Genomic DNA, 27,483 nt, shown 5'->3' with positions numbered 1-27,483 from the left:
GCTTCATGTTCAAGATACTATATCTCTTTGTCAAATAGTAACTTCGTAAAAGTTTTCACAGCTAATCAATCAGGCTTCCCCCGTTGTTTGATCCTGACATCAATTCATCTGTCTTTCCAATGACATATCACAGATGGTAATTTCTCTCGTCAATCTGGTGTGTAAATCATAATGTTGCTGCTAAAATGGTATAGTGCCAGGAAAGGTCTACTGTGTCACGTTTCAACATGTTCCTGCTGTGAACAGTTCTCAGGTTGTCTGAAGTCTGCCAATTTGTAGCAAATGTCACTCAGATGGACACTGTTGAACTTTATCATGTAAAATTATTGGTGTACTTTTTATGAGAAATTTGATCCGTGATTGAAAATGATTTGTTACCATTTCTCTATACTATCCTATTAATAGAGCCGTGTTACATAAGATGATCTTTGTTTTCTCTGTAAGAAGTGTTAACATATACAAATGCAAAAGCAATGAATATATTTAAAACGAAAGTTTAGTGCGGTGCAAAAATGGAAATATGGCAAAAACATAATTCTGACTTGATCCATAACACATTATACAAATAATGCATCGAAATGAACACAAAGCAACTTTCCAACAACAAAAATTAATACCTAAAATGAGGTGAAGTCAAATGAGCATAACCAGGCTTTTCTGTCAATTTTAAGACATTAGATTTTTCACCCAAAAGTTATCATAATAAATAATCACATGACTACCATACTGTGTTTAGCACTCATCAGATTAAGTGGCTTGTGTCAGATGTCATTTTCATAGTTTATAGCTATATTCACTTGGGAAACAAAAAAAACATAAACTTAAGACAAGTGAATATGGACAATGTGATAGCATCTCTAATTTAGAACCGCTGCGGTGTCTAGGACATTGTGATTTGGGTCCACCCAGTGTGTGTAACTCTATTTTTACCATTATACAAATGCATAGTACCAGTTTGTAGCCATAGCTGCATGGTTGCTCATTAATTCAAGGAGCAATAGATGCACTATTTGCTAGGCGAGGGGGACCGTGTACTCTACGTTTTGAAACCACAACTTTTGCCTTCGAGAGCTTAAAATTGTTGGAGCGTAGTATAACTCAAGAACTAAAAGGTGACCTATTTTAAATATCACACACACAAAAAAAGAAAGAAAGAAAGAAAAACAGAAATTAAAACATTTTTGTACTTATATACTTGATACACTTTCTGTCCTTTCGGAATACATTTGTAAAAGAAAGAATCTATTTCTGACCTTAGTGTTCTGCCATCTTTGAATCAAATTGTAGCCTCCAGGTCAACATGAGCAAGATTCTAAAGGTTCAAGGTTCTAAAGACAACCTTGTCTTAAAATAGAGACACCATTAGAACACCCTGCCCTTGAGTCAATCCCATTGATACAAAGTTAGACAATAGCTGAATGAAGCTTGTGGCAGTGACAAGATGTTTGGGCCGCGGTGGGATTCAGAGCTGAGAGACACATAACACAAAATCAAAGACTTTGGTATAAAGTTACAAAGAGTGGGAGTCGCTGCCTTCCAAAGTAGACTACTAAAGTGATTACGGGGCATTTTATCTGACTTAGAGTTCAGGAGGCTAGAAGAAAAAGACACCAGTGTAATGCAAGGGGATGATAGAAACTCCTTTGGGCTGGATGCTGCTTTGCTGAACTGTTTGTTACATTATCTACACAGTAGTTGTCTGCTGAGGTTGCATGGCAATTTGTCAAAGTCAACTGCAGTCACACTGTGGAGGCCCAGTAAAAACTACAACAGTATACAATCTGTGAAGTCTTACGCTGCTGTCTAGAGACCTAATTCATTAGCGGTATGGTGTATTTTAGCACTTATTTGTCCAACCTTTCAAAATAGTTCAACTTATTGAACTTTTTACAGTTTGGGTTTAAGCGTGAGATTTTTCTCACTCAAGTATCACGAAAGTCATTGGATTATTAGGTAAATAGAAATTCCTGGCCATTATATCCATTTTCCCCTAAAAACCCCAAATGAATAACTATTAATTCAATAATAATATATAATTGAATGTAATAATAATAATGATAATATAAAAATGATAATTGAAAATGCTGCCGTTTTGATTGGCTTTCCACAGTAAGAGGTATGATCTGATTATTATTCAGCGACAAATCTGTTGAGACTGATTTGTCAACGTCTCTTTTGCCTGCAGACACAATCAAGAATTTGTACCATGCATTGATCAATGATCAATTAATGAATTATTACATCATTAGTTTGTTAATTCAAATGCAGACGAGTAATAGAGCAGTCTGCTTTGCACAACAGCCGCTATTGGATCAGATTAGAGAAGCGGAAACAGTATCAAGTATAATATATGGAAGGTTTTAAGAGTCAGTGTGTATAAACGTTTTTAAGAGTTTGCAACCCCAAAACTGGCTCCTGGTTTGCCGAAAGGAACGGTTTATTCCATCAGAGCAGGTCACAACGTTAGCAAAAGAGCCCAGTAATAGCCAAGATCACTCACTGTGGTCCCAATTATACGGACAGAGCAGTGGCCCCAGGGCAGGAGTTAATGATTATAATAAGGCTTGTCTGTCTGTTCAAAATCAGCTTAGAGTGCACCCACACTGACCGGCAGCATCACTCCAGCCGTAGTTGGATTTAAACGGGTAGCATGTGAACGAGCAGGGTGTTTTTGGGATGGGGCCCTAGGTTTGTTTCCCGGGCTGATGAACCGAGACCTCTTTGGTCCTTCTCATTACATCTCACAGGTATGAAGAGGATCAATTAAGAGTTTGCCTGCTATTTAATTCAGTACACAGTTGAGCAGTCTGTGATTAATGACAGGGACTTAGCTCTGAGACATGGTCAATAAACGTACTGGTCCGAGGAACCTAATGCCAGGCTGCAATTCTCCAGGCAGGTCCAACTCCAAGAGCGGAAAGAGGTTAATGGGAACATTGGGCAGAGGGGAAAAACAACTTCATGAAATTTTCTACTGCATCGCATTACTTACATGAGCTTGGCTTTAACGTGAAACGATCCAACGTTATGACCGCTGGATCACTGGCAGTATATGTTGTAGGAAAAAAAGCATTAGGGGGACAAAGACAAATAGAGCACAGGCAGTGAAGGCTGGAAGACAGATGAGGACATTTAGGTTCTGCTGTAATCGCTCATGTGCTGTGCATGCATGTGTGCCCTCATGGAGCAGGAACACATATAAATAAATGAGCACCTACCTGCCATATCCTTTGGAACTTACAACTAAGACAGGATCAAAAACGACTGCAAAAAATGTACACACGGAGATCTTGCGAGACAAGTTCAAGGATATGAGAATAAATAAATCTGACAAAAGAAAATGTTTTGACTAAGACATGATGTGAGTGCTCTGCACACATCACAATGAAATCCAAGATTTTGTAGCCAGCTTCATAAAGTCACCAACATCATCCCATGACAAAAACAATGTATTGTCTTTTGGAAGGAGGCTTCCCCATTTTAGTGGAGTCAATGTGCCAGGATATAATGAAGCTGTCTTGGTGGCTGAAAACCTGCCAGAGGTGTTTTAGCCTCTAGGCAGGAGAACACAGATGGTTGATTCTGTATCAACGTGCAGTCAAAGCTGCTCCCATATAGTGCGCACGTTGGAGCCGATAACCCCAACAGCTGAATATACATATCGTGACTACTCCCATTTAATCCACTAATCCTCTTATGAGCACAATTACCACAAGGCAAACATGCCACCAATTAATGGGAGGAGAGCGGAGGAAAATATGTTTCCATGGACAATCAAGGTCATTATATGTAGCTTCCATGGGGTGCATGTGAATGAGTTCTTTAATACACTGCGCACAGAAATGATAAACAAATGTACACCACCACTTAATCAATGGTAATCAAGCAAGGGTGGGGCTGTCGGTATACCTCGATGAGTCTTAATATTCCGTAGATCTGTCCTTCAAATGCTTAGAATACTTTTACTTCAGAGTAGACCATTGTGAGTAGGAGCAAAAACAATACACTGTTGAAGAAATTCATCCATTGTTGCTTTGTTTGAATGAACCAAGGCTCCGAAACCTTGGAATTATGAACGTAATATTTTGAGCAGATGACAGTTATATTTTCATTGAATTTGATTGATGCATGCAAACCAAAATTACATATGCTAACATGCAACATACTGTTGTTTAACCTTGGTGTCATGATACAAGGTGAATTTGTGGAAATCCATAATCACATTTCTTCTCACATGGATGCACACGTTATTGTAAATCCTATTGTAAAATAAAACGAGATTAAAAATAGGCTTACGTTTTAGTGTGATGGTTGCGAAAGAATACATTTTCATGACTTTTTGTTTTGATGAAATAAATACTTTGGTGTAAAATGGTTAACAAACGTCATTGGAGAATGATGATAGATTATATTTTACGGACTTTATGAAAACAAATATTACCGGCAGGCTATTAGTTTGTTTGTACCATATTTGAAAAGTAACTATGACACCAGTCAGTGGTACAAATTGTAGGTCATATGTAAACATGTATATTTTATTTGAGAAGATTGAATCTATTTGAGCGCGAGAATTTCTTTCCTATGTTCAGTCTGACAGAAAAGTATGGTGGCCTTTACTAAATAAGCATTTGGACAAAGCACATCACTGTAAATATTGTTTATGATTTGTCAGTCATACAATAAGTCTTCCACCTGTCACAGCAATATGCTCAGCACTCTTTGGGGAGCAACATTATACAATGATGACCTTTCCTCATCGTCATTGACTAACTAATCTGTGCCAATGATTGTGCGAATGTGTCAGCCTTTATTCTGAAATATTTTACGCTCTACTTTTGATGTAGCACATCACAATGTAGTCAAACAACAAAAAATCTGGGGGTCCCAAAATTACAACCTGGGACGAAGTCATGGGTCAGACTCAATATTTATTGAAAAAAAAAAAAAGACGGCAATTGTGTTTATTTTCCCCTCGGTACAGTCATCTCACCTCTGTGCGACAGTGGTTATGTATTCAGAAGCAAACGCCTTCATAAAAGACCTCGCTTGTTGCTGTGGAAGCAGACTAATTTGGATTTGCACTTCTCCTTTTCATACAAGCCCGTTTACTTGTTGAAGTGTTTGTTTTCATAGTGTGTATTTGTGTTATTCCCTTTCATTACAGCCACATTGGCAGCGAACACAAGACAAACAGGTCTGCCCTTTACATTTGTGAAAAGATAAGCTGCCTCCTACCCGTCTTGACCGCTTTTATTTTCCATCTTTCGATTGGCCATTTTTGGAAGGAGAACTGAACGTTTACCTGAGGAGACTGGTAGCATGAAACTGCAAAAGGAAAGAGAGGGGCATGCCACTTGCAAAGCATTCTGGGAATCTTTCATATTATTGTGGAGGGACACAACTGCACATTTGATATGATCTCATGGGCCAAATATAATTACCCCACGAGCCAACTCTTGCCTGTCGGCCTGAGTTCATATGTGAAATCTGACAGGGACAATATACATAATTGCATTAAAATTTTCACCAAGCATTAAGTTGTTCTGTCGCTCACTATATGTTGCTGGCATAGATAGATGAACAAAGACACATTATTTGTAGCGAATAGAAAATAATATCCGGACCGAAGTAAAATTGGATAATTGATGATGTTTCATTCCACAGCAATGTGCCACAACACAGTGATTTATGTCCTACAGTAAATACCCTGATGTTATTGCATACATGCAAGAAAGTCAATCTATAATTTGTATGTAGGTGATTGCGCTCTCTCGCATATGTTACAAGTGTGATCTCTAGGGTGCAGGCACAACTGCGCTTCTGATTGTGCGTCTTCACAGTTATTGTATGTGACCTCCAGCGAGGAGTGCCTGCTAACAGCCTTTAAACGCTCCCTACAATGACTTCAACGCAAGCATTGGCTCAAAACCGCCCCCTCGGCGACAGCAGCGTGCGCGCAATTATTATCAACAATTTTTCAACAAAAGGCAAGTGTGAGATGAAAGTAAGTATTATTTCAGATTTCCCTCCAATTATTGCGCTCATTTCTACGGTGGAGCGGGTCCCTCCTTTCTCGTTGTGTAAAAAAACAAAAAAAATAGAACACGTGGTTGTTTCGCGCCCTCTCAGCCTCAAACGTTCCACTGGGGAGCCAAGGAAGAGGAGGAGGGGGAAAGAGGAGGAGGAGAGATGCAGGAGCAGGCAGGAGGAGAGAGGACGTGCTCAGAGGGGTGTCTGCTTTCTAACCACGGACACTGAGCTGCGGAGCATCCTGCGCACATTTGGAATTAACACCTATGAGCACCTCTCACTTTTGACTTTTGTTTTGATTTGAGAAGAGACTTGCAGGATGTGGAAGATGAGCCAGTGGAAAGAGAAGCAAAAAGACATGCTGGATGTATTTTTCGACTGTCAAGTCCTAATGTGACATTGCTTCACGATATGCATGTGACTTTTTAGGAGAGTTCACTGTACGCCAAGATGGATTTCTTGAATTTCTCCTCTTTAGAGGAAGGGATGGAGGCAGACAACATCTCCACTAACAACACCTCTCAGAGCAAGTACACCCCTCTCGCCATCTGGAGTCTGGCTGGACTTGTCAGTTTTCTAATCTTGTTTACGATAGTGGGCAATGTCTTGGTCGTTATCGCCGTTTTAACGAGCAGAGCTCTGAAACCACCCCAGAATCTCTTTTTGGTGTCTCTGGCTAGTGCAGACATCCTGGTGGCCACGCTGGTCATGCCTTTTTCTCTGGCGAACGAACTTATGGGCTACTGGCTTTTTGGTACGATATGGTGCGACATCTATTTGGCGCTAGATGTTTTATTCTGCACCTCCTCTATTGTGCACCTCTGTGCCATTAGTCTGGACCGCTACTGGTCAGTGACACAGGCGGTAGAGTACAACTTGAAGCGAACGCCAAAGAGAGTCAAAGGGATGATTGTGGTGGTGTGGTTGATCTCGGCCGTTATCTCCTTCCCACCGCTGATATCGATGGACAGGAGCAACAATGAGACAACCCCACAGTGCTTTATAAATGATGACACCTGGTACATCCTCTACTCCAGCATCGGGTCCTTCTTTGCCCCCTGTGTCATCATGATTCTGGTCTATATTCGGATCTACCAAGTGGCAAAGACCAGGACCAGAACCATGTCAGAGAAGAAAAGGGACGTGGATTCACCACAGGAGAACGGTCGAACCGACACGGACAAAGCCGGTTCGTTTAAGTCTGAAAGAGGGGGAAGTGTTAAAGAGCTGGATTGTGAAAACGGCCATTGCAAGGAACACACGGCCAGTTCGTCCGTGACAAACACTTCGAAAAACCGACACCTCAACCACCACGACGATTTCGACGACAGCAGTTCATCAGACGAGAAACCTAAGAAAAGCTCCACGTCGTCCAAACATCACCACGATGATCGAAAAGACAGGAAGTCCAGCAGGAAAAGCAGCTCTGCCTCGAAATTCTCCAGCAGGAAGTCGTGTGCCAGTTCCAAGTCCATGGAGCTGTTCTCATCTCGCCGCAAACGCAGAAGCACAGTCAACAGGAAGAAAGTGTCGGCAGCACGAGAAAAGCGCTTTACGTTCGTCCTGGCTGTGGTCATGGGGGTTTTTGTTTTGTGCTGGTTCCCCTTTTTCTTCTCGTACAGCCTGTATGGAGTCTGTAGGGAGAAGTGCAAGATCCCCGAGACTCTCTTCAAGTTCTTCTTTTGGATCGGCTACTGTAACAGCTCTCTAAATCCGGTCATCTACACCATCTTCAACCAAGACTTTCGCAGAGCTTTCCAGAAGATTCTCTGTAAGTCATGGAAACGCTCTTTCTGACGGGCTTTAACAGACATCTCATCGGGCAGATTACCATTTAAGCGGTTCTTAGTTGTAGAGAAAAGTGTCGGTCTGGGGAAGTCTTCCCACCTTTTACTGTCAGGGATTGTGCTTGAAATGAAGGGATGGCGACGGATCAAAGGCTAAAGGTGCAGGAAAATGCACCGCTTTCATTCCCAGTCGAAGCTTTCACTGAATGCTAGGCAGCTTTTTACACACACACAAATATTTGCTTCGACTAAAGCACTCACATTGATTTATGCTCCCTTCATTGAAATACAATAAACTGACTCATAACATCCACTGTGATGCACACGCAGCGCGACAATTGCGACTGGATGAACTGCTCAGGAGACGAAGGGTTTATTGAGACACTTTACTCACATGATCATTGAACATAAAGCCAAGACCTCGACAATCTCCAGTTGTTATACATAGATAAGACAAAACACAAGACAATATCGTCTGTGGCTCTAAATCTGTTTTTCTTTTACCTTTGTTGTACGTTTCACTCGATATGAGGACCAATGGGACGAAGGGGCTCCTTTCTTACTCTTACAGTGTCAAAATGAGGGAAAAACGGAATCACTTATAAAAATCGATATGTGGAATCTCAAACAGAAGTAATATATCTGCCTCTGTGAGAGATCCCTGCCTGTTCATATACTGAGAATGAAGTGCCAACCTCATCAGAATGTGTGACTTTTTTTTTCCCGTACAAATTCTGTGGACTCGGTGGAATGTAAGGCTCTGTGGCACAATGGGAAAGTCATTCCGTGCAGGGCATCTCTCTGGAACTACAATATCTCATGAGTCTGAAACAATAGATGGATGGATCACTGCCTCCCTGCTGCGGCAGATGGACATGCACAGAGGCTCCTACTATGTGTGTGAAAAAAAAGTCAAAAAAAGGTGAAAGTGTGAAATGTGGAACTATATTGTTGAAGGGTGTTAATCCACACTGCCACTGTGTGTGTGTGTGTGTGTGTGTGTGTGTGTGTGTGTGTGTGTGTGTGTGTGTGTGTGTGTGTGTGTCCGTGTGTGTGTGTGTCCACGTGTGCGTGTGTCCACGTGTGCGTGTGCATGAGCGTTTGTGTGGTGCAAGCCTGAATTTGGCACCAGGACTGATCTTCTCTGCTCAAGTGTCTTTTTGTCCTCCTTCATTGACTGTCAGGCAGATTTGATGTTTTCCACCACCCTCACCAAAGTCAGACACATTAAAAACCTCTTACAAAAATATTGCTCGCTTTTATCATCTGCTGCTGGCACACATAAGAATGCACATTAGACACTCTTCTCATTTACAATATATTCCTCTTGACATGTCAAAAACATTTATAGCCAGGAGGTTAAATGATTATTTTCCCTTGTAAATATGTGGAAACAGTACAGTATTATTGTGCGGTGCTTCATTATCACCCACTTATGGCTATGATCAACAACATGTACTGTTTGCATTATGAACAATGCGCTCATGGATTTTCACGCCACATCACACAGTCCTTTTGTAATGTTTTAGAAGAGAAACAAGAACAAGTGTTGATTTCTCTGCTTTGTGCTCATTCTAACAGATCAAATAAATCAAATTGAAACTGTGTATTGATGCATTGGCTGTATTCTTCATTAATGTTAAATGGCTCTGCATGGGTTCAACACAGTGCCACAATGCCTTTTTTTTTTTTTAAGTGTGAGTTGGATTTCCAGCAAAAAGTTGAATTTTGCAGTCGCCTGCTCAGAGTGGAGTCAAAGACTATGTGGCTAATCGTGTGACCGTGTGCGATAACCATAGAAACAGAAACTTGACTTTACTGAGAAATAGGGCGACTTATGATGTTTCTGAGCAGAAGTGGGAGATTTTTTTCAATTTTATTTCTATTTTACGATCAACAATGTTGACTTTCAATTTATCAAATATCGAGTACTGAAAAGCGACAGCTGAGCATGACAGAAAATGACTGCAGATTAACATTTTTGCAGTATTTTTTGCATTTTATTCCACTCTTGCTTGCGTCGTTATTACATGCATAACCTTGTGACTCCTCTGACACTATTAAAAAACAATATTAAATTATAGCATTGAATTAAGACCGATTGTCAATTTTGCGCCGGTTATAAGGCCAACTCATTAGCCTTAGCCTTTAATGATGTACGTTTATGTGCTTGAAAAAACTAATATAATAGCCTCTGATTCAGTCACATCTTCGATGTGTTATCTTCGATAATTACCAGTGACCCTGACAAGGTTTAATACATCCCAAACATCCTCCACCTGCCTCATGCCTATTTATTTATTCCCTGAAAGCCGAGTGGCGTCACTTCAGTGACCAAGCAGAATGAATTCTGTCAAAGTGTTTATAGCATGCTGTGTCAGCAGGTCACATTTCCACACTACTGACACTTCTAATAGGTGCAGTGCTGCAAATTGGAACGAGATCCCATCAAATGTCCACTTGAATGACCAGACTGATAATCTCCTCCATAAAAATGGTCCTTGGAATAAGTTAACAATTGTACAATCTTATGATTATGTCAGCAGTCCTATTGCGCAACGACCTTGTTGAGTATATGCAACCATTGATTTTTGCTAATCACACATACAGAGATAACCAACCAACAAACCAACCATTGACTCAGATTGATGCCATCACTGAGTGGGAGCTGAACCCATGCAGCCTGCAGCGAACCAACTTCAATTCTATTTGCTGTTGTACATCCATGGGCTGTATTTTTCAGACTAATTCACTCTTTTTTTGGTGCTGTGACTCAGTGGCTCTTTGATAAGCTGGGCCGGAATTGTGACATGAGAAACGAAATCTTCAATTTCTACAATTGTTTTGCAAAATTTGCAGCAGATTGGCATATTTTGGGTAGTGCGATTGGCTGGCAACCAGTTCAGTGTGTCCTCCGCCTACTGCCCGAAATCAGCTGGGTAGGCTCCAGGATGTTTGCGACACTTGTGAGAGAAAAAAGCACTTCAGAAAATGGATGGATATTTTTGGGTCTCCTGAAATGTGATGATTTTGGAGGTGCGAGGATTCCGGTTGACGCAGCGTTACTTAGAGCAGATTCAAACCTTTCCACGAGTACCGTACTCCAAGATTTGTGAAGCCCCGTACAGCTAATATGGTAGAGTATTTGAATTTGGCTTTGCAAAGTGAGAACATTACTTATGATTTCTTCAGCAAGGATCAAGCAAGCAAAATAGAATTCAAAATAGTATACCTCTTTGAGCATCTTTGCACCAGTGACTCCTTAAAGTTCAATTTGCACATGAGCAGTGGTCATATGCCATTACAGGGAGTAAACAAAACCGTGTTAACTCAGTTCATTTAATTATCGTTAGTATATATTTTAGGGTTGTACGTAAATCCTAAAACCTTGTTGTGGATGTTATGATAAGAAGATATATGTGTGACACATTGGATGCTGTGGATAGCAGCCATTCTATTTATTCTTTTTCATCTTCTACTCTGTTTTTTGCAATTGGCAAATGCTGGCGCATTACCGCTACCATCTTTAGCATGCAGGATCCGCCACAAGTGCAATAACTAACCAGGATTCTACCGTTGGCTACAATACAAAGTGGGATTTTGGTTCAGGTAAGGCATTTTAAACTGAAAGGAAAATGATCCCACAATTAGAAGTGGACATTTTGAATCCAATTGGAACTGGCTCGCTGCCATCAACAATTAAATAACAGGGGTTTTGGGTCTCTGACCTAGACCGGTCTTGGTCTCTTTTTTTCCAAATATTTGTCTCATAAATGTGACTAAAGGTCCAGTATGACATTTCACAATACAAATTGGACTGGTGCGACTTATTTTGGGGTGGCCAAAGACGATTCTATTATTTGACTGGAAGTCATGGACATGATAATAATCATTTTGGGAGGAAAACTAAATTGAAAAATGACAGGGTGGATTCCGATGATCAATCACACAGACAATGACGCCCACATCTCATCAGGACAATTGGACAGGGAGGGAAATGAAAGTGGTCAGATGTGGGCGCTTGAAGCTATGTGCTCTACAACAAGCTGCAGTAAGACAACGCCTTTTTTTCTTCACGTTGAGAGCCATGTAACGACAAAGTGCGACATGCACCAGAATGCTGGCCGAAGTTGGGAGGAGGAGGATCAGGTAATGCTGCCGATGGGTCCAAAAGGAATTATTGTAGATTATGGGTCAAGTTGGATGGTAATGCACTACATTTACTCAAATATTTTTGGGTACAAACGACTTACCAGAGTAGTTATGATGCAACATATTTTTCAGTTTTACTTGAATATAAATGTCAAGCAGAAACAATATTTTATTCGCTTACATTGAGCTGCTCACTACCTTTATTTCTATCAATTTAGTAATTCATTTCTTTTGCATTTGACTTTTTTCCTTTCTGTCAAATAGTCAGGCATCCATCCACATGGCCGCACACAGTCTTTAAGGACTTGAAGTGACAGACAAGGTGATGAAGCTTCAAGAAGAATGTCCCTGGACTGACATTAAGGCAATAATGACATTTCAGTTTTTGAAAAAGAAGTGCTTCGTCTCAAGCTGTCATTTGTATCTGCCCAAATGTGGAAATTTTAGCATACAAAAGCTTCATGTCTAACAGGAGAAAGCATATTTCAGTAAGTTGCAGATATATATATATATATTTTTCCACCCGTAAAAGCTGAAGTAGTACAGGTACAACTAAACATAATGCCACAAAGAGTAGAAATTCTCCATCTTTGATGAACCTCCTATAAAGAATGCCCCTTGTTTGAGCTCTCTTCCACAAGTCCCAAAATTCCTCGGTGAATCCAAAGGATGGATGGACATCCTCCCTCCACATTGCTCCGGGAGACGTGATCATATCACATTTTTGTCATTGAATACTACCTCAGCTCTTAGATCTACCCCATCTTTGCTTTTGGGTCCACATATAGAGAATTGTAGTTAGCCATAACAGGAGGACAACTCTTTGCTTTAAGTCATGTTATTCTGAATTAACAGTAGTCCAATATTTGGCTAACCCAAACACCTCTGGGTATAATGAGGAAATTATTAATTAAAGCAACTTTAACAGTGGTGTAAGGGTAACTGGTAATGGTAACTACAACAGAACCCGGCATCCTTTTTAAATCCCTCATCTTTGCTGCCTCCCTCACACATGTCAGAAGCAATTTCAGCAGATCTGCATGAGTGCTCAGTGGGCGAGAAGTGGCAAATCAAGTCAGGCTGCATGGCAAAGTATCTCATTTTGTACATTATGTTGCCGTATATATATATATGGATAAGAGGTTCAATTTCTCAGATATTATGGAAAATAATTTTCTGGTGCTGGATTGCTGCTTATGTCTATCTTGTTATGGAATAAAATAAAACTGATTTGGATGACTCATTTTCCTGAGCTGTCCAGTTTCCCAAACGTTTTCTTTTTGTGGTTCTTTGTCAGTCAATCAAATCTTTATTTATATTGCACTGTTTATCATATTTTATCTGCAATGGGGTTTGCTGGCATTTTTGGTTGAGCTCAGTTGGCAGTCACCTCGGAGGAGGACAATCAACCGTTTTTTTTTATTTTACGAGGCAAGCCATCTGCACTACTGTTGGGTTGGGGATTCTCCCCCAAGAGACTGGGACACGAATCTTAGGGTATTGTTCACTAGTCAAGAAAGGATTCATACCGGCAGGTGTATTGATGCAGCATCAATGATGTGAAGAAGCAATGGAGCCAAAGAGCAAAACTCTGATGATTACTTGTCATTTACAAGTTCCCACTCTCATTTACAGTCATTAATTGTGGGTAATGACCGAAAGAATACAATCATTTCTTCGGTACAAGTGCCTGAAATGAATTTCCTCTGCAGGGTGTCCAAGATCTCCTGTAGAGTGGTTTTTGGCATCTACTTAAGATCTTAGACGCCTCCCTGGTGAGGACACTTGAGGACAAATTGAGGCACGGTGTCCCCTGGCTAGCCTGGATCCTCCCGGAAAAGCTAAATGAAATCTGGGATTCCCTGCTGATAAGCAAAAGATGGATTGATTGATGGATGGGATTCCCCATAATGTCTCCTCATTATTATTGTACAGGCAACTAGTACATATAAAATGAGGTGTCTGTTTGATGGATGATGCTCTTATTTGTCTGATGAGTTATTTGAGTATGACGTCAAAAAGAAGGATGGCTACTACAGTATTTGTTGAAATGCACTAGATGTAAATTACGAGATGAAAAATACTAAATGAAACGTATAAAGCCAGACCCACTTTATGTATGTTGGTGACTCTTGAAGTTGATCATATTTGTATGCTGTAGTTTTAGTCGATTATAATGAAATAAACCACACTTTGCTATTTTATGTGGCCTTTAGTCCAACAGTTTCCTTGTAAAGAGATGAAGGCAAGGCAGTCCACATTTTTTTAAATCTGCATTTGCGTATAGTCTCCAATTGGATAATTTGTAGAAAGTTGAAGTAACCTGACATAGGACTAATGTAACCTCTGATCAAAGCAAACTGAAAATATGGAACTTGCATATTGAACTTCTGACTTTTAAGATGAATTGTGAATCATAAATGGTCATCTCTCACCTATATTTCTGTATTGGTAAAAAAAATTATGGATGGATCAAATAAATGGATAATGCAAGTGATCTATTGTAGACTTACTGCAGTGTTAAAACACAGATGAGGTGGAGACATTGCGCCACTCTATTGCAATGAAAATCAATTATTTAATCGATCCCCGTGTCCTTTTATTTCTTCGGGCTCTCTACATTCCAGCCAGCAATGTTGAGAAAGAAAAGGATTCTGTCTCTTTTTCATCATCTGCCATCACTCTCACAGTTCTCATATCAACCTTGCTAGATCATCCTCCTTCATTCCCTTCCCGTATCAATCAAGTGAAGACGTGACACAAGTCATCTGTGTTATGAACTACCTTCGTCTTGGCGGAAGACCCATCCTCAAATGTCAACACCACCATTCACTGGTTGAAGGATTAGAATTTGGTTCTCATAAATCATCTCCCAATAAAATGTTGGCTGAAGGTGAAAAAAGTCACCCGTGTGATCTTCAGTCTCAATGTTGTTTCTGAATTTTTACAAGAAAAATCCCAAGAACCTAAAACCTTCCAACAGCGTTGCCAGATGGTCATCTTTCATCATTTCCCCCTTAGTGCTTTTGTATTCATAACAGCTCTATGCTCACAAGCTGCAAATAACAAGCTGTCAATTACCTTAAAAATAACTTCAAAGTCATTAGTGTGCCCGACTGGTTTTTTGTAAGGGGAATAGTGGCTCTGCTGTTGTTATAGAGACCTAAAGAAACCTACCATATGAGGTCTAGAACGTTTGGTTGACAACTTTGCATGATATTGTGAGTAGTAACAACACAAAGTTTTAACATGTTTCTGCTTTGTAACTCCCTCTTTTACACTTTCAACCACTGTCCATTCAAAAAATTCATGGGTAATAGGGCGTATTGGAGTCTATCCCATCTGAAATCGGGAAAAGGGCAGACTACACCCTAAAAATGGTCCCCACCCCGTCGAAGGGCACACATTCACATGCACACCCCCCCCACTGAGCTGGAATAAATTTCATGTAGACAAGTCAGGCAAGTGTACTATTACACCAACAGCGACTTGAATATATATCCTTTCAATCAGCTGTATTGCAATAGAGAAACATATATAAGGTATGCTGTGTTTTGATTAAATACTATATAAATTAAATTCTGTGGTCCTGCTGTAACGTTGAAATGAAATGCAAATCAAGTTGAAACATAAACTACAGATGAACTCTCTTTTTTTTCATTTTATTTTATAACCTAAACATCTAATGGCCAACTTTATCTTTCGGTCAGTGCCGAGCGCTCACATCAAACAAGAACTTTACATTCAAACAGTCTGATAATGTACAGCTTGGCAGCAAACACGAACAAATGATGCATATCTCGTAAAACTGCTGACTGGTGTCATTATAATGACTAAAGCGAGATGAAATTTTTCTATATAAAATCCTTCACTTTACTGATATGTTTACAGTGTGCTTGGAAGTGTGATGCATGAAATCAAAACAAAACATTTTTTTAATTTGTAGTCACACTGCCATTATCTCTTTTTATTAGCCAGGCTTTGCATTTTACTCACTCGCTACTTTATGGGTCTGAGAGTGTTCAAATTGAAGCAGTGAGTCATTAAGTGTAGCAATCTTCACTTATTAGTCAGTTAATCTGTCTAATTTATTTGCATCTTGAGTAAACTGCAGCATATAGATAGTCGCTCTTGAAAGAGCTACATACGTCAAAGCATACACATTTATACTCATACATTCTCATAAAAGCATTAAATAACTTTTAAAATGTCTTGAAGATTTTGGAGTCCAACCAATATATTTTATTTTCTAAATGTTGTATAATATATTTTATTATATTACACAATAATATTATATATTATATTTTTTCAGGCTTTTTTTTTTTTTTAGTAGATGTGTTCTCAACATGTTTATGATTTTTTTTCCATCTTTGAAGATGTTTGAGTTGTCACCAAGAGCCACCCAACTCTGCCTTTGGTTGACTAATCCCTGTTAATTGACTTATTTTGTTTTACACTCTTTATATTATTATTGGATTAAGACTTTTGATTATAGTGAGGATGAAAGACATATAGGGCAGATCTTATCCAAAATCCGCCACAGCGTCGGGGTACTTTAAACCATCAAAGTTTCTCCGATAGAGCCGGAAAAGAAACTTTCTAGGCAAAATTGAGAATCCGAAGAGGGCCCGTATCTCAATCTCTGAGCATGCCTGAAATCCCGCTTTAAAGATGTATATCGGGTCAAAGATCAGGGCTCATGAATGAGAAAAAGGTGCTTTAAAACTTCTTATTAGCACTCGATATAACCTGCACGTATGATCGGAAAACTGACTGCCAAGTGCCAGACCGATAAGGAATTTCAATTATCGGAGAGAAAAAAAAAACGACTCAAGGCAGTAGTTCTGTCTAGATCACCGTCAGTCAAGACCTTAAACTAGGTGTCTAAATCATGTTGGTCTTCTCAATGCATTTTAAAAGTTGTTGACAGCTGCTTAACACCAGCTTTGCCGACAGTTTGCAATGGAGTTCACAATCATGAATTTAAAAACGTTTATGTATTAGAATACGCCATCAGATCAGCATAAAAATAATTCCTTCCTTGGCAGACCAGAACAACTATCGCACTAAAAATTGTGAGTCCTCCTGGAACACTCTCTGCAAATTTGGCAGTTACACACTGTGATTTAAAGGATGAGACACAAAAATCCACCCATCCATTTTCCACTACTATTTCTCTTCAGGGCTGCAGGAAAGCTGGAGCCAATCGTAGATGACGTTGGACGAGATATGGGGTACTTTCGAGACTTGTCTCCAATCAATCATCGATGATCAACAACTACTACTACTACTGTACACCATCAATTACTTATACTGCAAAATCAATATGTAGGAATAATTTCATCTGATGGTCCATGATGAGATGTTTGAATGGTAATTTTCTTGTAGAGTCTCTCTGATTTTCTGTCTTTGCCGCTTAGTTACCATGGTTATCATTTTTTGCTACATTTTGGAGGGGGGCACTCAAATGGTGATGTGGCCACAAATCAGATGTTGTGCAATAGCCTATATAACATTCGATTTCAGGGATGAAATTGTATTACACATCAAAAATATGTGTAGTCTGTGTGATATGTAATATTTGTGTTCTTTAAAAAGGCACATAGCCTTAAGGGAAGCATACTATAGTTTTTCTTGGATATAGTTTTTCAGGTTGTGGAGAACTATTTTTACCTTTTAAAAACACCTGTGGCTCAAATAGGAGTACATCATTTCAGACTTGTGAGTGTGCACAAGATGGCGGTTTTCCATATTCCAGACAGTGTTGACCGTGAAATTGTTATATCTGTACTGTTCATGCAAGTTGAAAGACACAAACCTGTGTGGGTGTATGTGTGGGGATAAAGCTCAGCCTGTAAATAAAGCAATTCAATTTGAAGTTCAGTGGGAATATGAAAATAAATGAAGACGACGTGTCCGTCTATGAAGGGTAGACAATATCATGTCAATGACACATTTTGAATTCCTCCATTTATTCATTTCTATAAATTACATGAGACGACACTGCAAATTCTGACAACACAACATCAGGACAAGCCATCTGTCCAATGCTTGTGAGTAGATCAAGCGAGCATTTGTTGAGCCACAGGTGGAGCAGATCTGTAAAGTTTTGTTTACAATATGGTGTCAAATTGTTCAGCATAAGCTACACACATGGTGAGAAACGTAATGTAATATTTTTAGGAGTTTTGATGGAACAAACATCCAACTCTAGCCTGAAAGCAAAATCATATTCCCATTAGATTGTATTGGATTTTTGTTGATCAATATTTTTATGTCAGCACTTTTGTCTCACACAAACACTGACCCAAGGCAAATTGTCTCGAGCATCTTCTACCCCCTTTAAATTCATTTTCTACGTCTGTGGTGATGTGCTGAAAGGTCCACAGCCAGTCAAATCAAATAATTTAATCGCAATGGAAATCTCAATTTTCAAACATCAGCAAAATGAAAGTTAACAGGAGACAAAAGAACATAATAAGATGTGCAAGTGAATGATGAAAGATACAGTTTTGCTTTCAAGGCTTTTCTTTTAAAACATTTTTGTGACTTATCAACGAGAGCAAAGATTTCAGGCATTTAAACTAGGAAATGGAATAAAGAAGTGAGCCAGACTGCAAATACTATGACTTTTTTTTTTTTTAATCTTGATTCAATAGCAATGTTTCTTGTTTGCAATTTTTGACTTTGAAATGGTTTCCATCAATACTGTCTCAAAAATAATTTATGCTTGCTCAACACCTCCATCACTCTTTCTACAAACTCCAATCTTGAACAGAGTGCTAATAAATAATCTGCCCAATTATTTTTGCAGAAGTAATGAATTGTTTAATTTAATTAATCGACAAAGTTGGCGTACTGCTCTCAAAAGGAAAAAAAACACTCTTCAAGAGTGTGACCTGGAATATTTGGACATAATGAAAATATAAAATCTTTTTTTAACTGTGTCTGATTTTATTTTTTCTCAAAATGCATCAAATCAATGTGTATCAATATGAAAAAAGCAAAATTTGCTTCTCACCTTTTAAACATCTGACCGGTTTTCCTGCATGGAATGGCCATGATTAGCTTTTATTTGAACTTTCTACGGTTTACTTTTAAGCCTGCATTTCCTGCTTTCATACGTATTTTGTGTTTGAAAATCTCGTCATGTTTAGACAAGATATATACTTTATATCTACAATATATAAAAAGAATTGGTCCAAAATTTATGCAAAATCTTCATTAATTGACTGCAGTCATTTTAGGCGTAAAAGGTTTTCCGTCAAATGATTTTTTTTTTTCTTCAATCCCTGAGTTTGAGTCTGGGGACTGAGATGGTCAATGAAGGAGCTTGATTCTGCATCTGGTGAGCCATGTCTACAATATTCAGTATGAAAATATGCTTTTGCAATAAAATAATAATAATAATAATAATAATAATAATAATAAAATCATAAATTCAGGCCTTTTAACACATCTTAACCAGGGGTGCCAATAATTATTGAGGGCATTATATATAAATTCTCCCATTACATTTCAGCTATATACTATGTTAGTCAACTTTGAGGGTGTAAGGAACAACAGGAAACTGCAGTCAGTGTACTTGTCAAATATTGAATTGAAAGCAATGTAACGTTGTGACTTCAAGCGCCATGTCCGCTTCATCCCATGCGGTTTTGTCAGCATACAAATCTCAATTCAAGCACAACCCATCATTTTGTCAATTCATTGTAACTTTACCTCTCACAATTTATGCTCTTCGATGCTCACAAACAAAACAAAGGGCATTGAACTATGCTCACCTGTTGACATGTGCAGACGTGAGTAGACAGGTTGGATCTTAATCAATTAATTGGAGTGTGTGTGCGTGCGTGTCGAAGAATGTCCTGTAAATTGAGTAAAGCATGTATTTTTTATGAGAATTCATGCATCCGTATTTGACAGAGAGAGGATGTGTGTGTATGTGTGTGTGTGTGCATGTGTGTGTGTGTGTGTATATCCATGGATTCGCCTCAGGTATTTTTAATCACTGATCTCTCATTTCCTCTATCAGCTACATATTCCAGCGTGGAAAGATGCCCATGGAACGAGTACACAGGAAATGCATTTTATTCATCTTGATTGAATATTTACTCCCAAATAAATTGCTTCTTTACAGCATACATATTTTCAGATTACTCGAGTCCAATTGGGAGTTAATCCCTGCAGGAATGTGCCTGAGCAAAAGTGCAATTCACTAGTTTCAACCACTGTAAAAACAAATTCCAACACCGCTTTAAGATTCACTGAAAACATAAAATGGCCTCTACTCTAGTAAGAAGTTGTTCGCTCAATTAATAGTTTCCTAAATATTATATGAATTATGATATTCATATGATATTTAGTACAGATGGTCTACTGAGTATACATACTAATATATACACTGTCCATTTTAAACAAAGTTAACAAAAATTGTGTTCTTCTTCGAGAATTATTACACATGCTTACTTGGGACCGATGTGACAGAATATCTAAATAAACCGAAGCAGTTATTCTTGTTTTCCTCTGGACCCTTAACAATAGAAATATAGTCTGTTCGATTTATTTTCCGTCTCTGCTGGCCTCCGTGAAATGTCTCTGTGGTAGTTTAACTGCAATAAATGTCCAAAGGCACATATTTGCAGACAAAAACAAATGTGTGCAGACAGTTGAAAAATACAATGTGCCTGCTAAATCTTTTTAAATGACGGTAAATCAAGCTCATAAATATTTGATGGAAGCTGGCGCTGAAGCAAACATTTTGACTGATTACTTGAAGTACTAGTAGAAGTGACGTGAATTTGGAAAAGCACATCAAAAATTACAGAGATAGTCATGTAGTTGTTCTGGTATGGATCCTACTTTAAATTGGAATCTGTCCCTCCAGTGAATCTATAAATATGAAATCTGCCATTGACTGAATTATAATCTGACAGGTGGGTGATACCTTGTCAAATACGAGTTTGATGTTCTCTTCTATTGAGATGAATATTTATTGGAAATTGCATATACAGTCACACAGTCAGTCAAACATAAGGGTTGGGGGCGGGGATGCAGGCAGAGAAAAGAGAGACCGTCACCAATAACCTTTTACTAGAGATGGATACAATCTATAGATGAAGAAGAAAGGCAGTGCTACATGCTGTGATCATTCAAAAATGGAACATGATAAGAAAGGGCAGGCTAAGTAGTGATGGGGGTGGCTATGCAAGTGCACGTGAAGTGTTTCAAGAATTTCTGCAAACTGTTAAGCCCCATTAAAATGATTGATTAAAAATATGCAAATGAATGGGGGAAAGTGAAAGATAAACTGCAATATAGAATAGTATTAAGGTTTACCATACCTATGCATCGCAAAGAAAGTACAATAGTACAATAGTGCCAAACCAAACATTTCAAACAAACTAAGCATTAACCCAACTTAGAACGATAGCATCCAAGTTCATTTCCTACCAGTTGCGTGTGACCAGGAACTGAGGAGTGTCTTTGTTTTCTTTGCTTTCCCTGTTGAAGCTATTTTTCTTTGACTAACAGGCTTTCTTTTGTTTCTTCCCCCATCTCACATGTTGGTCTGTAGGCAATATGGCCGTCCATTCCTGCCATCTGACAGGAAGTTTGGTGAATTGTGATGTGTTTTTTTTCTCTGCCCTCTACAGACCTGCAGGAGGACTAGTGGATATTTTGCCTCAGTGATCTTGTTTTTTTTTCCAATACCAAAATATTTTGTACTGATGCTTGTCTGATTTTTTTTTTTTTTTTTAAACCCCAGGTAACAAGTCAAATCAGAGCGGGGGATCAAACTTTTTCCATTGCTGAGCGTTCCCTTTGGAATGACCTCCCGCTAGACATTAGGCATGCCCCATCTTTGAATATTTTAAATATGTCGAGCTCCTGTATATGGAGGGTGATTTGAGATTTGCAGACTTTAGTTTAGACTGTGGAAGGAAGTTGAGAGTCAGCGAATGTAACAAGAGAACAACGGTCTGCAAGAGCAAAATTGTGTATGCACTTTCACAAGTTTATACTCCTAAGGGTGCGATAGTGTCAAGTAGAAGACGAGTGACAGTATGTTTCATTAGGATGGGAGTCGGGTTAGGCAGGTTGAAACCAGCCTGGGGCTGTGTTTTTACTCAAGGAGCAACAAGGCACAAGTGGGGGGGGGGGGGCAAATATGTGTGAAGACACAGCACTGACTGCTCCTTAGGACAGTGAATCTTCAGGCTCTGGACAATGCCTCAAGAACTTAATGTATAATATATTGGTTCACCGAGTCAAGCGAGGAGAACTCAGAACACACATCAGTATCAAGTCGCATGGCATATGATTATTAGGATTCTCCATATAGGGCATACAGGTTGTACATAATAAAGTATATTCATAGAGCTCAAGTTAACCTTCAGTTTCATTCAACATTATAAAACATCTGCAGCCAATCTCACACTGGTCTGATTGCTATGCACAAGGCATCATTTTGTCAAGTATGATTTACATTGTCATTCACCTATTCTTGTTAAGCAGCTATACAAACTAATCCCATTAACTGAACCTGTATGTCAGTGATTGTGTACAAGGTGAGATTTAATTGAGGACCATAAGACTGCATAGTTCTCAGCAGCAATCTCCAGATACCATGTACATGGGAAAACCTGGGAGCAATTTAATTGGAGGTTTAGTAAGTAGTATGACCTTCTGTTGATGCCATGACATCTTGTTTCTCTCTGTGATCTTTCCTCCCTGTCTAAAAAACCTCCAATATTTTGTGTTTTAGCAGAGAAAAATTATGTTCCAAGATGAAGCCTTTGCCTTCGCCTTTTTATATGTATTAAAAAAGACAATCTGCTCATTTAGACATGCCACGTGGATGACATCATTTGCGTTTCTTATTTTCTACCACCATTAAAACACATTATATTCATATCAGCTCAGGAATACAGGTGTCGTATTCCTTCCTAATCGTGCTTTCTGTCTTCTGCTTCTGTCTTTCGCCATATTTGTTTACCACTGCTTGTGTATTTCCAGCAAGTATCCCACCTAGAAACCTTGAACAATATGTCATGAGTTCCTGAACACTTATTCATCATATCACAACATATCCCTTTTTGTGCTCTTTGAGAATGTACTGTAGGCTTCAAACTATATATTTCCCCCTAAAACAATCGCATTTATCAGATTATAACATTCAATATCTTAAGTGTGCACAATTAAATATAATTTGAAAAGTATTGGCAGATCATTGTATTCCGTTTATGTTTATATTTTACACAATTTTCAATTGTGATTGAAATTGTGGTATGTAGTACATGCAAAAAAAACATTGTATGTGTGCATTCCTATTATAATACTGATGGTGGCAAAGAAAAAAAATCCTCACTAAAGTGGTGTGGGGTTGGAGTGACAGCAGAGACTTGCTTCACTCTCCATATCTGGTTGTCACGCTTCCCTCTCTTCATTTCATCTGGGAACCCAAACACTGCTCAAATTTCAAGGACAAATAGCGTGCTTGTTGCAATTTACTCACCGGGGCAACAAAGGGGTCATGTTATGCCTCCACCACCGACAGGCACACTTACTGAAGCTGGTAAAACCATTGATTATACTTCCTTGATTAACTTTACAGCATACACAATTAACCTCACCCTTCATCCAGTCAGCATTTAAAAAAATGTTTTTGTCCCTGACTCTAACTTCCAAGCTGTGCTATTTCAAGCTATTATAATTTCAAAAACAGGACATTTCCATTTTACTTCATGCTGTATTATATCCCATGTCCATTTCGCCAACTATTTTCTATTCGGCTTGTCCTCGTTGGGGTTTCTGTTGAGCTGAAGTCTATTCGAGCTGACCTCGGGAAAAATGCAAGGTAAACCGTAGACTGGTCACAGATAATATCCTGTCCAGTACATCCCTTAGCATTTGTATTCCACTGACTTACAGAAAAAAAAATAACAACGGTGAAGATGCATTATATAAGAGACTGGGTCGGTCAAAGTGCTTATTCAATTATTCACCTCAGTCAACAGTGAATCTGTAACAGCAATAACATACACACAATTTTTCACAATGATGATATTCAATATGAAAACAATGTAATATAATAGTGCAAGGGGATAAAAGGGAATATTAGATATTGCAGTGAGTAATATCGTGAAATAGTATTTGCTGCGGTGCCAAACTGATTATCAAATCCTCCTCGCAGCTCAGAGTTCATCTGCAGTTTGTATGTTTTCCCTGCGTGGGTTTTCTCTGGATACTCCTGATTCCTCCTACATCCTAAAAACATGCATAGTAGGTTAAAGACTCCCCAATAGTCTGTAGATGTGAATGGTTGTTAGTCTATGTGCCCCCTAATTGGTTCAGGTCGTTCCCTGCCTCTCACGTAAAATCAGCTGGAATTGTCTTCAGCACACCCGCGAGCCCCGTGATATCATGAGAGCTTTTGGTTCTTATTAGAAAGTCCCTGTGTCCCCTCACATTACCGAAACTCCACCTCAATTCACTTCACACCAGCCTATCGTGTTCCAAAGTTTCCCCAACCCTCCTCTGAAGGAAAAGTGACAGATGCCCATGTGAGAAGACAGCTGGATAAAACACATCATCACCAACACAGGCTGCAGAACTTGATTCGTTCGTGAACGGGGTCATTAAGGTTTGTGCCTACCAGCAGGAGCTGCGAAAAATCGTTTTGTTACTTTGAAAACTTCTTGCATAGTACCCGTACCAAAGAATGCTATTTAATCTTGCCACAGCAAATACAGGCCTGTTGCTCTGCAAAATGTCACAAGGCAATGGAGAAGGTGATAGTGGCCCATTTACAACCACAGATGAAGCATGCTCTGAAGCCTTCAGCAATTTTCCTATCAGCCCCATCTTGGAGACGATGATGCTGTCACCTATCTGATTCATTCACACTTGGATGATAGTGAAGGCACTGTCAGGGTTATGTTTTGTTTTTCCGTTGTGGTGCTACGACATTCCTGATCACAACTTCCGACAGGGTTCGTTTTTATTTAGTTTTTTATTTTTATTTAGTGATCCAGGAGATACCAATTGATTATATATTCATCCGAAGAAGCTTTTAACCCAGCAGAACAGGATGGGTGAATACCACTCGAGACCAACATGGATGCTGTTTACAAGATTGCCGTTTCTAGTTGTTTATCGGTGTGTGTTTTTTTTTTTCTTACAGGGGTTTTATGAATTTAAAATAGGGGCCAAGCTGAACTATGGTCACCTTTGGTTGGAAGCAATTAATGCACTCAGTCATAGACCAAAGCAAACGCTTTGCTGCGTCAAACCAAAAATCACAAAATCACACATCGTACTGACGTGAATTTCACAAATATTTTCATACACACAAGGTTCTCACACTATAGGCGATTTGCAATAAAAGTTTTTGTCTCGTTCTACCTCGAAAACTCTCCGTTTGGTTTATTTAAAAGAATCCGACTGATTAAAAGTTTGTTTTTGTAAAAATGCGATGAGACGTGGAGCAGTATCTGTTTGTTTAATACGACAAGCAACTCAGTAATGGGAAGTGTTCCGGTGATGCTTTCTCGATGGTACTCTGCTTCCACTTGCAGAGATTAGCAGCTAGCTGCAGTAGCACTCGGAGCAGAGTGACTCTGAAGAGGAGACGGCTACACGTGGGCAGGGAAGGAATGGTGTGATCCAGCGCTCTCATTGTCATTCTAATGAAAGGCATGCTCACGACAGGCCCAGCAGTAAAATGGCGGGATGAGACAGTCCCTCCAAACAGCCACAAACAGAAAAATAATAGGCCGGATGTTTTCGTTTTTTTTTTTTTTGGTAAAGTAGGCTTCTGTAGTTATGATCATGGTGGACTAGAATGAGGATATGCCATCCAGTCACAAAGTTCTAAAATGTCTCAAATGTTCTATCTTTGCTTTTAAGACGTTGTTACAGGCGCTTTGATCTTAGAGGGCTGAAAGCCATTGGAGTCGGACAGTCACAGAAGACGATGACCCAAAATACCTGCGACTCCTCTCCCTTTCATTTATTTCATCCAATGTTTCCATCTTCTGTCTCATATCAAGCATGTTCTTTGCATCTCTTATGGATTTCCTGCATCTTTCCTCCGTGCTGTTGTTGACAGTCTTTCAGTTAAAGCTATTTCTGTCACCGTTGTTGACCTTTAAACTTCTGTTCCTTCTTCTTCGCTCCCACAATCCATTGAACTATAATAATCAGCCAGTATGATGTTAACTATTAGAGCCCCGATTTGGCAACTGCCACAACTGTTAACAATGTTAACAGAGTTGTTTTACAAAAGATGAACTGTTCTAATAAATTCATCAAATCACAGATCACCTCTTAAGGATCCCTGTGTTTGACTTTGTATGATTTGTGAGCATCCTTTCTACTATCTTAATTTCCCCCATTTGGTGCTTTAAACATTACACAAAGCTAAATCACAAGCTGAAAATGGCTACTGAACTCATAAATTAGACAAAATGATGTGTCAACCGTAAAGTCTTTGAATGAGTAATGGACAAGTGCTTGACTTGACTTCTTAATAGAGCTACTGTTACATGAAATAAAATGCTTAGAAATTCAAGAGTTGAGTCTTGAGATTTTAAGAGCCCATGCATCATTAGCTCAGTTCCTCTCAAACCTTCAATCAAAAGTGACATTTTGCATCAATAATCCATTTGGGCTGCTACACCCATTCTTCTCTTGTGATTACATTCAGAAATAATAATTAAAAAAAAGACTGACATCTAATGGGTTATCATTTACACAAAACTCTCTGCAGGTCGGTGTGTGAGGTAGGCATGGCATAGGCCCTGGTAACTGATGACAATAAAAGTAAAAAAAAATCAAGAAAATCATTTTTGGAGTGAGAAAACATTTAAAATCCAATATTATATTCACGTTGGCTTCACTAAACTCAGTGTGACATCGCAATTATTCAATCACATTGAAAAGTAGACTTATATAGTGCCATTTGTTACCAAGAGGCATTCAGTAGCGTGACAATTCATACAGAATCCTAATCTTCGGGCAGCAAAATATTATGAATAATGCAACCACAGTGGCGTGGCCCAAAGAGTGGTTATCCTGGCTGCATGTGTGTGCTCACCATAGAGGGTCTCACAGCAGATGGGGCACAGGGGACTCCCTGCATGAATCAAAGCTGGGCTGTGAAGGTCCATGGCAGATGGAGTGGTGATGTTGACACTGATGGATTCGAATATCGACCTGTTTCGGTTAGACATCATTGCTTCCTTCACATGCTAGAAAACACCATTACTGCATTGGATGACAAACTCTCAATGAGCTGCACTTTCATTATTCCATAGCCTACACGAGGCTTCTACACAAATATTGGCTCGGTTTCCACACTGTATGACATCTGTGGCATTCATATAATGAGGTTCCGTAATAAAATTGTAAAAATTCTATTTGGGATTACGACGCATCGGCCTATTCTTGTATGAGTGGGGCATCTGTGAATGTCAGACTATTTCTCTGTGTGCGATAGTGAGATGAGACT

The 27,483-nt window shown here is 39.2% G+C and overlaps 1 protein-coding gene across 1 annotated transcript; it reads left to right on the top strand.

Annotated features, from left to right (window-relative positions):
• Positions 1-6,480: 6,480 nt before the first annotated feature.
• Positions 6,481-7,827, top strand: adra2c (adrenoceptor alpha 2C). Its single transcript, XM_085912767.1, has one exon. It carries the CDS (start codon positions 6,481-6,483, stop codon positions 7,825-7,827), a length of 1,347 nt encoding a protein of 448 aa, XP_085768893.1.
• Positions 7,828-27,483: the final 19,656 nt, after the last annotated feature.

Source organism: Syngnathus leptorhynchus, chromosome 5 (assembly GCF_054491065.1).
Source record: "Syngnathus leptorhynchus isolate UIUO chromosome 5, UIUO_Slep, whole genome shotgun sequence".
NCBI classification, from domain to species: Eukaryota; Metazoa; Chordata; class Actinopteri; order Syngnathiformes; family Syngnathidae; genus Syngnathus; species Syngnathus leptorhynchus.
The sequence above is the reverse complement of the archived record's forward strand: the minus strand, read 5'-3'. Positions and strand labels throughout refer to the sequence as shown.